General features: G+C 40.2%; 1 protein-coding gene across 1 annotated transcript in view; it reads right to left on the bottom strand.

The window, feature by feature from the left end:
* The window catches only part of LOC140324349 (piwi-like protein 1), a gene marked incomplete in the record, with an annotated part of 26,625 nt that extends 12,637 nt beyond the window's left edge, over positions 1–13,988 (bottom strand). Inside the window, 8 exon segments of the mRNA XM_072402171.1 lie at positions 1,151–1,262; positions 2,976–3,170; positions 4,242–4,322; positions 7,848–7,969; positions 8,052–8,263; positions 11,596–11,721; positions 12,303–12,441; positions 13,873–13,988. Coding sequence (XP_072258272.1) covers positions 1,151–1,262; positions 2,976–3,170; positions 4,242–4,322; positions 7,848–7,969; positions 8,052–8,263; positions 11,596–11,721; positions 12,303–12,441; positions 13,873–13,941 — 1,056 coding nt within the window.
* Between the last annotated feature and the right edge of the window lie 2,033 nt (positions 13,989–16,021).

Below are 16,021 nucleotides of genomic sequence, written 5' to 3'. Positions count from 1 at the left end.
AAAAAAAAAAAAAAAAAAAAAAAAAAAAAAAAAAAACTAGTAAATTAAGCAGGAATCCAGTCTAAAATAATAAAAAAATTCCTATAGGGGTGGAATTAAAGAAAAAAAAAAAATCCCCCTCCCCCCACCCCATTATCTGTCTTCAGCCGGGGGCCGCCCATCACCTTTTTGCTTCTGCCTACATCACCCAATCTTGCCCTGCGAAGGCGCAAGATTGAGTGCCATACCCGCTGTAAATAAGGGGGAAAAGTGTGCATGTGTGAAATCGGCAAAGAGAAAGAGCAGCCAGAAGCCTCCTGGGATGCATGGCAGGGTTATCCCAGGGTTGTGCTCCTATTTTGTCTTTGCATAGGCAGAAGGTAAGAGGTTTCACTCTCTTGACTTTTTTTCCTCACATTAGCATGGTCCTTATCCCCACATCAACTAGTTTGGCTTATTGTGCTTTTTTTGTCAGCATGTGGTGGAGACCAAGTTGAATGCAGTAAATTATTCCAAAAAAAATAATAAAACAACATTTATTACATAACAGAGTAATTTTTGTATTGTTAATTTCTTCCTTGAGTGTAGCTTTAATGTGTCCAAGGATCCTTCTGCAAAACTGAATTGGTGAATGGGCCCTGAGCCATTGCCATATGAAGTCCCAACACAAGCAAATTTCAGGTAAATTGCAGGTGGACTGTCAATGTAAATGCAGGGAAGTGCACCTCAATTTGTCCAGACACCGTCACCATCTTCTTCCTTGTTTAGATGTTCGATCATCTTGATTGGCCAGCCCGGGATGACTTAACTCCTGTACAGGCATTTATTCAGTCCCGGCAGCCAACGCTGAGCTGCACATGCACAGCTCAGAGATATTGACAGAATAGTGCAATCGAGCAGGTAAGAATGCTTTTCCAGAAGAGACATCAGCTGTGCCTTTTTGCAATAAAGCCCTGTCTTTAGTTCCGCTTTACCAGAAAGTCCAAGTTAACATTTTCAGGAGTGCCAATCCAATGAGTCCCCCACCGTGGTTCCTCTTGTTGATAACGTAACCTTAAACTCAGTAGTGACACTATGAAGCATAGTTGGAAGCAAAGTCAGAACACATTAAGGTATCACTAAAAGGTTGGGATTGGCCTTTAAAAAATGAAGCCACTTAGAAATAACTTACAGCCTTGTAGTATTTTGCAAAGCTGATTTCTGTTCCATCTGACTTCCTAAATGTAGATAGTGGAGTCATATTCCAGGCAATTTCATCTACGCGATATGTCCTATTGTTAAACCTAGGAAAAAAAAAATCATTAAAGAGAATAATAGGAAAAATAGGTAACATGCATCTTAAAAAAAGGCTGACGATATGGGAGGCATTCTGTAGCGCACAGCAAGAATTCAAAAAAAAGGCCTCCCTATTAAAATGTTATACCCATCATATCATGCTACCCTGTCACACATAGCTATCCCCTTACTCTCTATGAATCCCAATTATTCTGTAAGAAAAGGTAAATGAATCTGCAAGTGTAGGACTCTATAAACTATAACTGGTATACTGTGCTACCCTGTCACACATAGCTGGCCATTTACCTTCTGTGAACCCCAATATCTCTTTAAAGTGGAGGAAGGGACATGTAAGATAAGTGGGAAATTCTGTTGGCTTCCCCCCTTCCCTAACTAAAATTGTATCACTTCTACCTACCATGGTGCCTCGTCACATATAAATGTCCGCTTATGTTCTTTGAATCCCAATTTCTCCTGAAAGGGGAGCTGTAGGTATATTAAAATATATGATAAGTGGGGGACTATTGTCGCTAACTCCCCCTAAAATTGTATTGCTGCAGCGCCATAACATCACAGAAAAACTATACCTGTCATACCGTGCTACCCTGTCTCAGGAATGGGGACATATAGGGCCTTAAAGATGATCCAAGAAGTATGCTTTGCAGATATACTTGATGGTCATTACTTTTATTTGGTGCATGTATGTTACGGTAACTAGAAATAAAAACTCTTCTAGTTTTAAACATACATCTTTAATGTTTATTTGCATTGTGTTCCGCAAGTTTTATCCCAATGTCAACAGTGGCCCCCGGATGAAAAAAGGTTGGGCACCACTGATATAGATGATTCGCCTGCCAATTTGATCTAAATGTGCCTCTTGTGACTGCTGTACACCTTTGTAAATTGACCACTACACGGCAGAAGATCATTGTTTTAATATGCACTGTACAAGGATTCAAAGGGCTCTGTAATGGGTAGGTCTGTTAAGTCCCTTTCACATCTCTGCACTCTACACATGTACAGCATATTAATAATGTTTCTACTACTTTTACAAGGAAATACCTGGGTTTGTATTGGCCTTTTGTGGATACTAAGGAATTTAGTGTTTTTGTACCAGAGTTAACATAAAAGGGTAGACAACCCTTTTACGTTAAGTAAAAATTCTGTTTATGTATTTTAAATGCAACACCCTTTTTTAGAAAAAAAAAAAAACAAACACACACACACCTTCAATCCTGCAGGGCAGTCTGATCGATCTGGGGGTGTCTTGCATCGGGTCCCACATCGTCCTGCATGTGTGCAGCACCGCCCCCTAATTCTCGATTGCCTAGGCGATTGACAATGAATAGGAGCGCAAAGCCTCCCGGGATACCTACGTCACGCATCCTTGGAAGAAGAGGCGAAGATGGCGGATGCCAGGACGATGCGGGACCCGATGCAAGACACCCCTGGATCGATCAGATATCCCTGCAGGATTGAAGGTAAGAGTTTTGTTTTTGTTTCTCTTTAAGTGGCTAAATGAATAAAGGGGCACTTCTCAGGTAAGCTAGGAATGGGCAGGGGCTTGCCACTAGGCTTAGCCTGGGTTAATGTAGGCGATTTCAGAGTGGCTGGAGCGCCTGCCAACTAAACTAACCTGTTTGAAGTGGTGCCAATTCACAAAAAACCAAACACCAACCTGATATACATTCCATTTCTATACATGAAGGAGTTACACTTACTTGGTAAGCACAATCAGCCCAACCAGCTCCTTAAAGATTACATCCTGGAAGTCCGGTGTCCTGCCCAAACCGTAAGAATCCATAAATTGCAGAGCAGTTTGTTCCCTCATTACTTTATGGCTGATGTCAATACTTAACATAATGCTGGTTTCATACTGCAAGATGGAGGTTGAAAAGCCAGGCCAGATATTGATCCTAACAAAAGAAAACAGGAAAATCTCATTAAATATTTACCTTTTCTTTTTTTAATATTATTTCAGCAGCTTAAAAATATCAGCAACACCCCCTTCAATTCCACTGTTCTCCCCACAGTAATTCCTTTTTACATTTTTTTTAACCTGGATGATGGAGGTCCTACTATGAGTAAAGGGCATTATGGCCCTGTGTTCAGAGCGGGGAAAACCACAGTGCCCTGCACACAGTGTTATGATTCAGAGTGGGGTGTAAACATTACATCAACACCACTCTGGATTTTATGGTGGCTGTACCATCAGGAGGTGCTACCGATTGTGGGAAACAGGGCAGCAGGCAAAGTGATAGCATGAAGTGTGCTGAGGTAGCAAAGGCAGCAATGGGGTACAAAGGAGCCGAGATCTGGACATCGAAGTTGACAATATGAAAGCACACAACATCAGAAGGTAACGTAGGAATTTAAATTATCTCTGCAATTTGGGTTCACATATCATATCCCCAGCAACCAAACATGCTGCAAAACTTTCTGTACAACAGAAGCCCAGAGCATCAGGTTATGTTTACCCATATGTTAACTGAATACAATTGCCTGGAATGTACTTTAAAGCGTACCTGAACTCAGAATTTTCACTTTACATAAATGGGTAGACAATCCTTTTATGCAAGCTAAAAAAAAATCTTTTTTGTGCAAGTGCAACACCCTAGGCGATCGAGAATGAATGGGAGCACAAAGCCTCCCGGGATACCTACATCAGCAGGCACACCGGGAGGCTCTTGGGTGCTCCTTCACATGCCCAAGCATCTTGGGCATGCGCAGGAGCTTTTTCGTGAAGAGAGAAAAATTTGCCGATCTGACATAGGAAGAAAAAAAATAAGGAAGAGGAGAAGATGGCGCTGCCCAGTGTGCAGGCTCGGGGACAGATACCGGGACAACACAGGACCCAATGGAAGAGACCTCCAGATGGATCAGACAGCCCTGCGGAATTGAAGGCAAGTGGATTTTTGTTTTAGACACTTCACTTGACAGACAGACCACTCTCTAGAAGTTTAAGAATCTAGATTGTATTTTATTACTTGTGTTCATTGATGAGTGTACCATCCTTGGGGCTGTAGTTGTTGCGTCCAATCTGCTTCATCTCCATCATCCTGAGAAGTCTGCAAATGTAAAATTCCACATCAGTGCACAAAAGATAATGATTTAATTGAACAATAGACAACATGAGTTTAACTTCGTGCAATGTATTGCAGTGGTCGCCAACCTTTTCGGTCCCGCAGACCACTAAAATCACTGGCTCCTGACCGCGCATGCACGGGGAGCCGGGTGTCATTCAAAAGGGGAGAAACCTCCCCCATAGTAACATCATTGTGACATAACCCCGCCCACTCCCATCACAGATCTAAGCCTGCGATGGGAGATTGGGCGGGTTGTGTCCAGAGACACAGCCCACCCACTTCCGAGCCTGGGATTTGTACAGGAGACGGGGTCCGCGGCTGTGGCTGGTCTGTCCCGCCAGCGGGGTCCTTCTTCTGACCTCGCTCGGGGGTGCACCAGCCAGAGCCTTGGACCACCAAAATGTTCTCGCGGACCACCGGTTGGCGACCACTCCTGTAATGGGTTGCTTCCCTATTTACAACATCAACGCTAATCCCAAATATTTTGTTTTGTAGTGCCAAGGAATTGAGAGACACTGTCGCTTTGCCCAGTCCTCTTGACCCAGTATTATTAACCCCCCAGCTACCTTCTTAATTTCTCCATGTGGCACCACAATATCTGAAATCAGAGCCTAGGAGGGAGCAATAAAATCACCCCCACCCCGTCACACCAAGGTGCTCACACCTAGTGACTGGCTTCTAAACACCAACACCATCACATGCAGCCCCATACCTGAATATCGTAAGCAGTTTGCGTCAGCGGAAGTAGACAAGGGAACAGCTGGGGGAGCGTTGAAAAGGCAAGTATAAATGGGCAAACTTGACCATGTCTCTTTAGGCAATGCTTTACCACTGCTATTACTTTAAACCATTTAAATCAGACAAAAACCCTAAGCAGCTAGGGTGGCAGCAAAACAAACTGAAGCCAATCAGAACCTTATACATCATCTTGTTTGACCAACCTCCTTAAAATGGATGTAAAGGCAAGACTTTTTGTTTAGTTCCGATTACATTTAGGAGTAGTTACAACCTGTGTTTTTTTTTGCCATATGTGTCACTACTAGAAAGGGTTCACCTAATGTTCTAACTACGGTCACCACCGAATCAAAAATTAAAAGGAAATCCAAATTTTTAGACTTGCTAGAATATAAAGAAAAAAGCAGACATACAATGTGGGCAAACGTTCAAGTGACCGCTATCTATAATGAGAATTACCCTGGATCAGGAAAAATTCTGATATTCCCGTTTCGTTTGGGGATATTTCCCTTAACTTCCGGTCCTGCAAACGGCAAAATATAAACCGATAATTATTTTAACCCAATCAATCCTTTTCCTTGAATCCTTCAGGCCTTTTAAACATAGGAGAGGGCTCCTCTCACCTGAAGGGAGCACTTAATCAGTGGTGCCCATCACTGACCAGTTCAGTAGCACGATAACTAACAAACATCACAAAAATACAGAATAAGATACCAAAAGAGTTTGCTAACTGTCCGAGGAAGCGGGAAAAAAAAAAAAAAAAAAAAAAAACTCACCCTTACCTTTAATCCTCCGGACACGTCTGTCCTTTTTTAATATAGATTTTAAGTTGAGACATATAATACGTGCAGTCCAAGATGTGCAATAAAAAAAAAAAAAAAAAAAAAAAAAATCATCAGATAACCTGTTTTCCACTTCATTCTCCAGCACATTTCACACAAAGACAAGCAGGAGATTACCAAGGGTACCTGATCTTGACCCGGAAAGGAGATCTATGCAATAGCGTTTCAAAAATGTATTCAAGCATACCTCTGTATATCTGCTTAATAAAAAAAGACCAAAGACAAGGAGACTTTGTAAAATATAGAGAAACATGAAATCACCTTAGAGAGAGTCTCTGACTTCCTTAGTAAAGTGGAGTGGTTGTCTCAATCAGGAGTTAATGCAACTTTTGAAAAAAGTAGGAAGACAAACGGTCAATGACCGTTCCTGAGCTTTTCAATCTTCTGGCTATACATCCACTTAAAAGGATAAGATGGTTTTATAATAGGGTAAAGTTTGAAAACATTACTCTGAACATTTCCGTAGCTTTTTTGCTGCCACCCCCCTGAGCTGATCTAACCTAACCCACCACTCAAAATGCTGCACTTGCCTAGTGAAGGTATTCAACTATCTTGCAACCCCATAGAGGTCTATATGGTTCTACTGTCAATGCGACAGGCAGTAAACATGGGGGTTGTATAAGGCTACGGTACACACGATCATACATAAAGACAGACACATAAAAAAAAAAAAAAAAAAAATCACTGGCTACTTTGTTAGGTACATCGGCTCAAATATCGGCAAAAATATCTAAAATCAGCTAACTACATAGCAGCAACTCAATGTATTAAGTAAGTCGTGTAAACATTGACAAGACAACCTGCTGAATTTCAGAGCATCAGATTGAAAAAGAAAAAAAATGTAAGTAACTTTAATAAGGTGGCATGGTTGCAGGTGCTAGACAGGTTGGTCTGAGCATTTTAGAAATGGCTGATCTGCTGGGGTTTAAATGCAAGCATCTCTAGGATTTACACATAATGGTCAGTAAAAATGGAAAATATCCAGCAAGTGGTGGAAAAGATTTGATATCAGAAGGGAATGGCCAGAATGGTATAGGCTCATTACAAACTATGCAGAAGTGCATCTCCGTATGTTCACGCGAATGGAGAACCTTTGGGATGTGGGATCGCAGAAAAAAACTGCAGCAACGGTGTTATTTCTGCATGTTGGTATAGATGAAATATTCTCTGAAAAATGTGTCTCCAGCACCTTGTTAAATCTATGCCAGCACCTTGTTAAATATATGTCATAAAGAATTACTGCAGGTCTGAGGGCAAAAGGGTGTCCAACCCCATACTAGCAAGGTATACCTAATAAAGTGGTCAGTGAGGAGAATATATACAGTATATGAGAGAGCACAACTGAAAACAGCACTTAAAGCGTACCTAAACTCAGAATTTTCATTTTACATAAAAGGGTAGACAACAAGTTTGTTTTCTTTGTTTTTTTTTTTGGTGCAACACCCTGGTGTTGCAAAAAAAAAAAAAAGCACTGCTTTTTAATAAAAATGAACAAGAGTGCAAAGCCTCCAGGGATACCTACGTCAGGCATCCTGGGAGGCTCTTGGGCGCTCCTTCTGCGTATGCCTGAGCATCTCAGGGATGCACAGACGGAGCCTTTTTGCTCAAAGAGAAAAAAATTGTCAATCTCACGCATGCACATTGAGATAGTTAAATTTATTTTTCATCCTACGTCACCCAATCTTGGGCCTGGGTCGGGTCACATAGGATGGAGAGCCTGTAAGAAAAGACAAAGATGGCGGTGCCCGAAGCACCGGCTCTGGGACGATGCAGGACACCCCTGAAGTGATCGGACTTGTCCAGCGGGATTGAGGGCAAGAGTATTTTTTTTTTTTTTTAGTTTAGTCCCTTTTTATGTGCCATATTTACACACCACAGCAAGGAAAGAAAAAGCTCAAGAGCTGTATTTTTATTTTTCAAATGTTCAGACCTCCTAAATATGATGTTGTAAAATTGAAAGCAGGTAGGTGAAGATGGTGGCAACTCATTTGTCAGAGTTATGGTCACTCTCACTTTTACTTTATCCTGAGTCTCGCTGATTAGTTCTAAAACCTTCAAAACAGAACACACAATTAATGAAAAGTATTCAAGCAATGTATTTGAAATCACAATTAAAATGCCATTTCTTATATACCTTATTGAACCTTTTTGGTAAAAATAAAACGGTACCATCAAAGGCTTGTATCTTCCCAATAGTTTCGCTCAGCTGGTTCAATAAGCTTGATCTTATGCGGCGGGACTCCATGGGAGGATTGAAATCGACGTGGTATTGGTACAAAATCCACTGTGGCCGAGAAAGAAGTTTGATGTGGTTGGTGACCAGTTGGATTTGGCTGCCAGAAGCTCCTGCACCGGAAATAATAGTTACCACAAGAAGAGAAAAATCTAGTTAGTGTGAAACTGGTGAATTCTGATCTAAAATTAGGTCATTTACCATAATCTTCCTCAACACAATCATTTTTGCTACAAAAACCCTGAAGATTTAATACAATCCTTGTTTTAGCAATAGTGTACACACGCTAGATACGATTGTTTGAATGATGCAGGAATTGACATGAAAAAAGGAGAAAGTGTATTGCAGAACCTTCCACGATCACTGAACGATGGACGCTCAATCAGATCTGCCAGGACTGTCATTTGTTTCCAGCGACAATCCTCCTTGGTCGGCGTCATTGGTCAGTCGTTGTGCATTTTTTTTGTTAACCATTATCAGACCGTCGGTCGTTAGTTTCCTACCATAATTATTGCAAGTGTGTACACAGCTTTAGAGAATCCAGGAATTTTCTTCAGCCGGGTGGTCAACAAGGTAGGTGGGGCAAGACCACAAATTTAGTGTTCTCGATTATTTATGCCTTAATTATCCAGTAATCCGATAATCCTGTCAATTTTCTACCTTCCCTCTATGCTTTGTTTCAATTTTATAATGCCAGCCCCCTTAGTACGTCCAGTTTTTCCATATCATATGGGCAGCACGATTGCTCAGTGGTTAGCAATCTTGCCTTTGCAGCACTAGGTCCCAGGTTCAAATCTCATCCAGGACACCATCTGCATGGAGTTTGCAGGTTCTCCCCGTGTGGGTGTGTGTGTGTGTTTCCTCCGATTAGCCCGGTTTCATCCCAAAAACATGCAGTTAGGTTATTCGGCTTCCCCCCAAAATTTCCTTTAGACTTTATAAAGGACATATGACCATGGTAGGGACATTAGAGTGTGAGCTCCTTTGAGGGACAGTTAGTGACACGACTTTGTAGAGCGCTGTAAATTATGTCGATGTTATATCAATACTGGATAATAGGAATAATATTATTAATTTCCTGTGAGATAGAAAATAAAGTGTATTATCTTTAATGGGATACAGATGACAATGGGCAATAATGATAATTTTGTAGTATGCCCAGCTGTGCAGTGCTGTGCATTTTGATACTGATGTTCCATGATTTGTTAAGTGTGTAAATCTTGTAGCAAACTAATGTAACAAGTTAGGCAGTTCACAACAGCTGTAAATAAAAAATAAAATCTGTGGCATTTACCATTACTAAGTGACTACTAGCAGCTGCCAAACACTTAGGAATAATAACAGGCAGCAACTGCCGCATTACTGCATTATTCCCCAGATCAGTCATCATCCTACCATAGCACTCTTCCACAGTCAACCAGATTCTCTTTTTTTAACCTTCAATTTCACCTGCTGACCCATGTCCTCACTGCTGAAAAAACAGTCCATTGCACAATCATGATATTCACCTTGTATAAGCTTCTACAAAGCGAAAAGTTGATGGACCTGGACTTTTATGCGAGAAAAACAAACTGCTCAACTCCAGGTAACCATGTCTAAGTTCACTTCCATCCAGCTTTTGGTATAGGGCACTCAGCACATGCTAAGAGATGAGGACGGTACTGGCAGTTTCCCACCCCAATCAATGGTGAGCACTGGTAAGTGCTTCCCGTCCAACTGTCATCAGCAGCTCTAAAACTTAGATCACCAGGGCCTACTTTTTGGTGACAGAAAATCAAAATAATACCTATATACACACACATAACAAATTTGTGTCCTATGGTCAAAATACAGATATTTACATACCTCTGACCAACAATTAAAAAAAAAAAAAAGATTAATATATATATATATATATATATATATATATATACACACACATACACACACACATATACATACACACACACACCTGACAATTCTGAAAGAATATATATTCCATAACATAGCAAAATAGTAACTCCTCCAATACAAACCTAAATGGAGAGCAACCATGCATGCCACTCAATACCCTGGCCTCCATGAAGCTATCAGTTATAAATAATACTCATTTCAATCTTTCACAGCAACATATAAGGTTGCTTTACAAACATTTTTTGTCAACTGCTTATGTTTTTATAACCCTCCTGAATATACAGCTAGATTCATTCTCTCCAATACAGATAATTTATATATATAGTTATGTTTTGTTTTGACAATAGAAGCTGTGCGTACAATGTATTTGTTACATACACGTCAGGTTTCCTTTTTTTTTTTTTTTTTTTTTTTTTTAACTTTCATGTTGTTATGGAGGATTTAAATGTTATACAGATGTCATATTCACCGTTTTTTTTTTACGTTTCACCGTACAATAAAGAACGGTTTCTGTAAGACTTCTTTATAAATACTGGCATAACTGATGGGTTTTTGATCCCTTGTTATTTGTATCTGACCTTTGTTTAGTACTGTCATGTACATATGCCACACTACTGTAGCGTAATTGTTTCATATTTACCTCCCTTCTATTTCACTCATCCTGTTTCCTCTCCCCCCCCCCCCCCCCCACTTACTCTCAATCGGTGCCTGAGAATTTGGGGGGACAGTGCCATGAAGCTTTTTTTGGCTAGCACGTTTTGATGATCGACTGGTGTCCCCCAAATGTCTGTGATCCTGACTGCAGACAGCAACTAACATGCACAATGCGCATGCCCAAGCTGCCTTTTGATAACTAAGCATGTGCAGTTCAGAGCTGTCCACTTCCTGGGTTTGTGCTCTGCCCAGGTGGATGTTATGCTCTTGGTGAGAGGAGAATAAAGTATGGCTAATTTACACAACCAACTACTACATCCAGGACATCCATCAACTTCACATGGTGCACCCAGGGGAAATCTACTTTTAAAGGGGGGCAGGCAATGCTTATCTCTTCACATCATCCATACCTTTAAATTTTTATTCTTTCTATATAACGATTTATTCTTTTTGCCCTTAACCTGGTTGAGTTACTATGCAATATTTTATAGTTTTATTATTATATTCACCCATGTTTTTTTAAGGAAAAAGTGTACAAAACCACCAATCCTTAGGAATTTCTAATTATGAGGTCCAGTAAAAAGCTTGCTTACTTCTCTGAAGCCCTAGGTCCTTTTATGATCCATTTTTTAAAAACAGACATGCAGAGAAAAAAATAAAATAAAAAACAAAATAATGTCATTCAACACAGATATAGCACTGGAGCACAGAAAAGCAATATTGGTTAATGGTAACAAATGAACACTCAAGAAAAAAAAGCAGTTTGTGAGTGCACAGCATAGGCATTTTAACATAATTCTATGATGTTCAACACTTTCACTCTGAAAACCGACACTTTTTATTTTAATATTTCAGAGAACAATGGGGGTTTATAGCAGCCCTTTACAACTGCAAGTACCTGTTTTAGATGCTTTGACATGTTCGATTGTTTCACGAGTGTTTACTCCAATATCCAGGAAATCCCGTCTGCGACCACCCCGTTCACCAATCGATACCTCTTGAAATCCAGCTGAGAGCTGCAGAACTGAATTTTATAGAAGAAAAACGGAAAAAGATAGGCTTCTCAAAAAATAGTCCCAATTTCTGGATGCCAAAGGCTTTGCCACCCAAACCAATTGATTGGGACAATATACCTATACTAAGTAGTTGATGCTCGGCTAGCAATAGAATAATAATAGTTTAACTGAATTTTATAAAATGAGTCCACAGTATAATTTTACATAATTTTTTCACAATTTTTTTCCCAGTAATGCAAAATTACTTTTAATACCATGGTTAACATCTGACTTCTGAAGGTCAGAAATAGGTCATTAAAGGCCCACATTTGTGTCATTTGAAAATGATTGATATAAATGAGTATGATCCTTCTCTCTTTTGAAACCCTTCTACCCATCACTCCATATCTCCCCTCCTATTGTGTGTTAATTCCCCCACGTACTAGATTGTAAGGTCTTTGGGACAGGGTCCTCTCCTCCTCCTGTGTCACTGTCTGTATCTGTCTGTCATTTGCAACCCCCATTTATTGTACAGTGCTGCGTAATATGTTGGCGCTATGTAAATCCTGTTTATTAATAATAATAATAATAATAATATTAATAAACTTACCTTCAGCTGGCGGCCGTTCAACTGCTGGAGGACCCCTCTGGCGCCCCCTGCCAACAAGCTGAGGTTCAGGCTGCAGTGGCGGTGGCTCTGATGGAGCGGCCGGTCTCGGAGCTGCAGGTCTTGCTGCAGCCGGTGGTGGCTGATGAGCGATACAATTAGACATTAAGGTCTTGTATGGAGAGCAACAGAATTTCCAACACTAAGCTTAGGGGCATATTATTAAAGCAGTGAATGTAACTTACAAAACTCATTTAATGGTCACTCAAACACGCAACAGGATTATTTACCTGCAGCAAATGTTTGTTGAATTTCAGAATATTTGCTTTATAAATATGCCTCTGCTACAACGTAGTAATGAGTTTAAAAGATCATTGTGGGTAAAGCTCATCAGGCAGTGAGCTTTACCCACAAAAGAGGCTACAATAATATTAGGGAGATAGAGCTCTTAGTTATACAAGGTGACAGATTTGGCTCTTAGAGATCAAATTAAAGCCTACCTAAACTCAGAAATTTTTCTTTACATAAAAGGGTAGACAACATCAAGAATGAACCTACGTCAGGCGTCCCGCAAGGCTCTTGGGTGCTCCTTCTGTGCATGCCCAAGCATCTCAGGCATGCGCAGAAGGATCCTTTTCCTGGTAAAAAAAAAAAAAAATTGACAATCTCACGCATATTTTTTTTTTTCATACTACGCCACCAGATCATGCGCCTGGGTCGGGTGACATAGAATGAAGAACCTGAACGAAGAGACGAAGATGGTGGTGTAGGCTCGCAGACAGATGCCAGAACGATGCAGGATCCGATGATAGAAACCACCAGATAGATCGGACTGCCCTGCGGGATTGAAGGTAAGTGTTTTTTGTTTTAAGCACTTTTGGGTTTAGTTCCTCTTTAAATGCCCTAAACAAAAATTGACCTGCCTTTTGATTTTTACCATAATCTCCTGAAATTAATGGCCGGTGGGCAGTTTATTTCCCTATAAGAAAATAAAAGATTAGACGGAATATTCCACAGGAATAGAAAAGTGAGCATACATTTTAGATCTTACAGTAGATTTTGTATCACTGCCCTACATTGTATATGCTCTATGTGCTACTAAAGCTGCGTACACATGTGCACTTCTTGTCGTTGGAAAGGATCTTTTTTGAGATAATTACAAGAACCGCACGATGCATGAGCGATGCTGTACATACAACAGCACTGTCCTGCTCTATGGAGAGGGGAAGAGTGACGGAGCGGCATCCAGCTGCGGGCTCTCCCCCTTCCCTTGCAGTAGGATCGCGACGCAGGCTGTACACACACCAGATTCCCACCCGATATCCGCCCTGAGCCCAATATTGAGCGAGAAAAATTTGACGTGTGTGTACGTAGCTTAAGGGCTAGGGATGAGAAAAGATTGTCAAATCAAGCCTCAATTTTTATTGTGCAGTCTGAAAAGTAAATGCATTTTCTGTAAATTAGAAATAAATAAGATCTTATTCTGTAAAGAGAAGATGGAACAGGTAGGGAACTCATGGACTTTCTATCTCGCCCCTGTACATATAGGCATAACATATGAAAGATTTACAACCTGTCCAGGTGGAGCCTGCTGTACAGAACGTGCTCTCCCGCGGGCCCTGGCTCTTCCCCGGCCCGTCATTTTTCACCCTTGAAGAGAAAGAATGAAGCAGGTGGGTAAGAAAAGAAGGCATTAATTTAAGTATAAGGGTTTACTCATATATGAAGTAGCTACTGCACAAATTAGAGGAAAATTGTACTTTGCTTCAGTTCCATTTCTAATATTTTAGGCTGGGTTCATGTTGCTCTTTGTGCTGTGATGCCAATTATTGGCACAACAACATGTATTGTAGTGCATACACACACAATTTGTTTACAGATACACATAGTTTAAAAAGTCCACAAGTATACGCAAGTATCAGAGAGGCCATTCGTTTGCACCCATTGCGCCATTCATTTTTCTGTTTTTGAAAATATTGTTTTTACCTTTTCCATTCTTTATTTCATCTCAGCAATAGTGATCTCCTGCTCACTCCCTGTCTACATGCACTAAATCGGATGCATGGCATTCCCCAAAGTTTTTGGTTTTCCTTTTTAATGGCGTCAGCAATAAAGACAACATTCCCCTATCCAAAGCCAGGGTAACAATGAAGCATCGGAAAGAAAGCTGGAAACGTATTGCCCCAATTCATAAATGTAAACAGGCCCTAAGACTGGAAACACCCTTCTGTAGTTCTGCTTAATGCATTTTCATTGAAATAATAGAGCAGAACAACGTGAATTGAAACAGGCTTTCCCAACAATTTCTATACAAACATCAATCAAGTAAAATAGGAAGAAAAAAAAAAAAAAAAAGAAAGGAAAGTGCACTTATTCATTAGACTAGAATCACATCATGTATTTTCCACTTTAGCAATGGAAACCAATTAGAAAACATGTCCACACAGGTCATAATGCATGTTAATTCACACTGATGTGCGTTAAGACTTGCAATGCACGTTACATATGCATATCATTATACCACACAAAATGTGTGTCAACTTGCATTTCTATTAATTTAAATGGAAAACCTGTTTTTTTTTATTGGCTACAATTATTATACATGATTTATATAGCGCCAACATATTATGCAGTGCTGTACATTAAAAGGGGTTGCAAATGACAACTTTAACTTCTTTTCCTCTTGGTGAACAACTTTTCCTTAGTACCCTCACTTCCTTGCTGCCATACCCTGCCTAACCCCTTTTTTCCTGATGCCCATCCTTTACACACAACCCTGCCATACACACAAACCTTCCTGCTACTTATTCTAACCTGAACCCCCTAACATCCGGTGCCTTAATGCCCATCTCAACTATATTATTAATATTATTATTATTAATATTAATAATAATAATTATGTAAATAGTGCCAACATATTATGCAGCACTGTCATTAAAAAAGGCTTGCAAATGACACAAATACAGACAGTGACCCTGCCCTGAAGAGCTTACAATCGATGAGAATATATATATACATATGGTACATGCACTGCAATAGAAAAGTCCTATTTTCAGCAGTCTCCAGCAAAATGTGCTTTACAAAGAGCACAGTTGTAAAACATTATAGACAAAGCAATCTGAACACTCCAAATTAAAATGTGCAGATGTGAACATAGTCTAAATCTAAAATGAACCCCCCCCCCCGAGCAACAGATTTCCCCACACACCGGTAGCTGAAAAGTCTGATTGAATCTACAATCATGATATGAAGTGTTATTTCTGGGCTGTGTAGAAGTTAACACATGAAAATTGCCTACCCGTCTTCTTCTGTCATTTGAAACCATCACTACTTCCCACACTACATATCTCCCATCCTTTGTGTGTGAAATTCCCCCACCTACTAGATTGTAAGCTCTTCGGGGCAGGGTCCTCTCCTCCTGTATCACTGTCTGTATTAGTCTGTCATTTGCAATCCCTATTTAATGTACAGCGCTGCATAATATGTTGGCGCTATATAAATCCTGTTTATTAATAATAATAATAATAATAATAATAAAATCACTGCGTACTGAGCAATATAAATCAGGTTTAATGGCTGCTGTGTCTTAGCTGTGTTCCCTACCAGAAGGGCATTTGACAAGCTAACTAACAAACAATTTACCTGGTAACCTATAGGCACAAAAACATTATTTGCTAGCTATGTGGTCAATTACATATTTTCTCTTATTTTGCGGTTTATCT

Source organism: Pyxicephalus adspersus, chromosome 1 (assembly GCF_032062135.1).
Source record: "Pyxicephalus adspersus chromosome 1, UCB_Pads_2.0, whole genome shotgun sequence".
NCBI lineage: Eukaryota > Metazoa > Chordata > Amphibia > Anura > Pyxicephalidae > Pyxicephalus > Pyxicephalus adspersus.
Note: the sequence above shows the minus strand (reverse complement) of the source record. Positions and strands in the feature narration are given on the sequence as shown.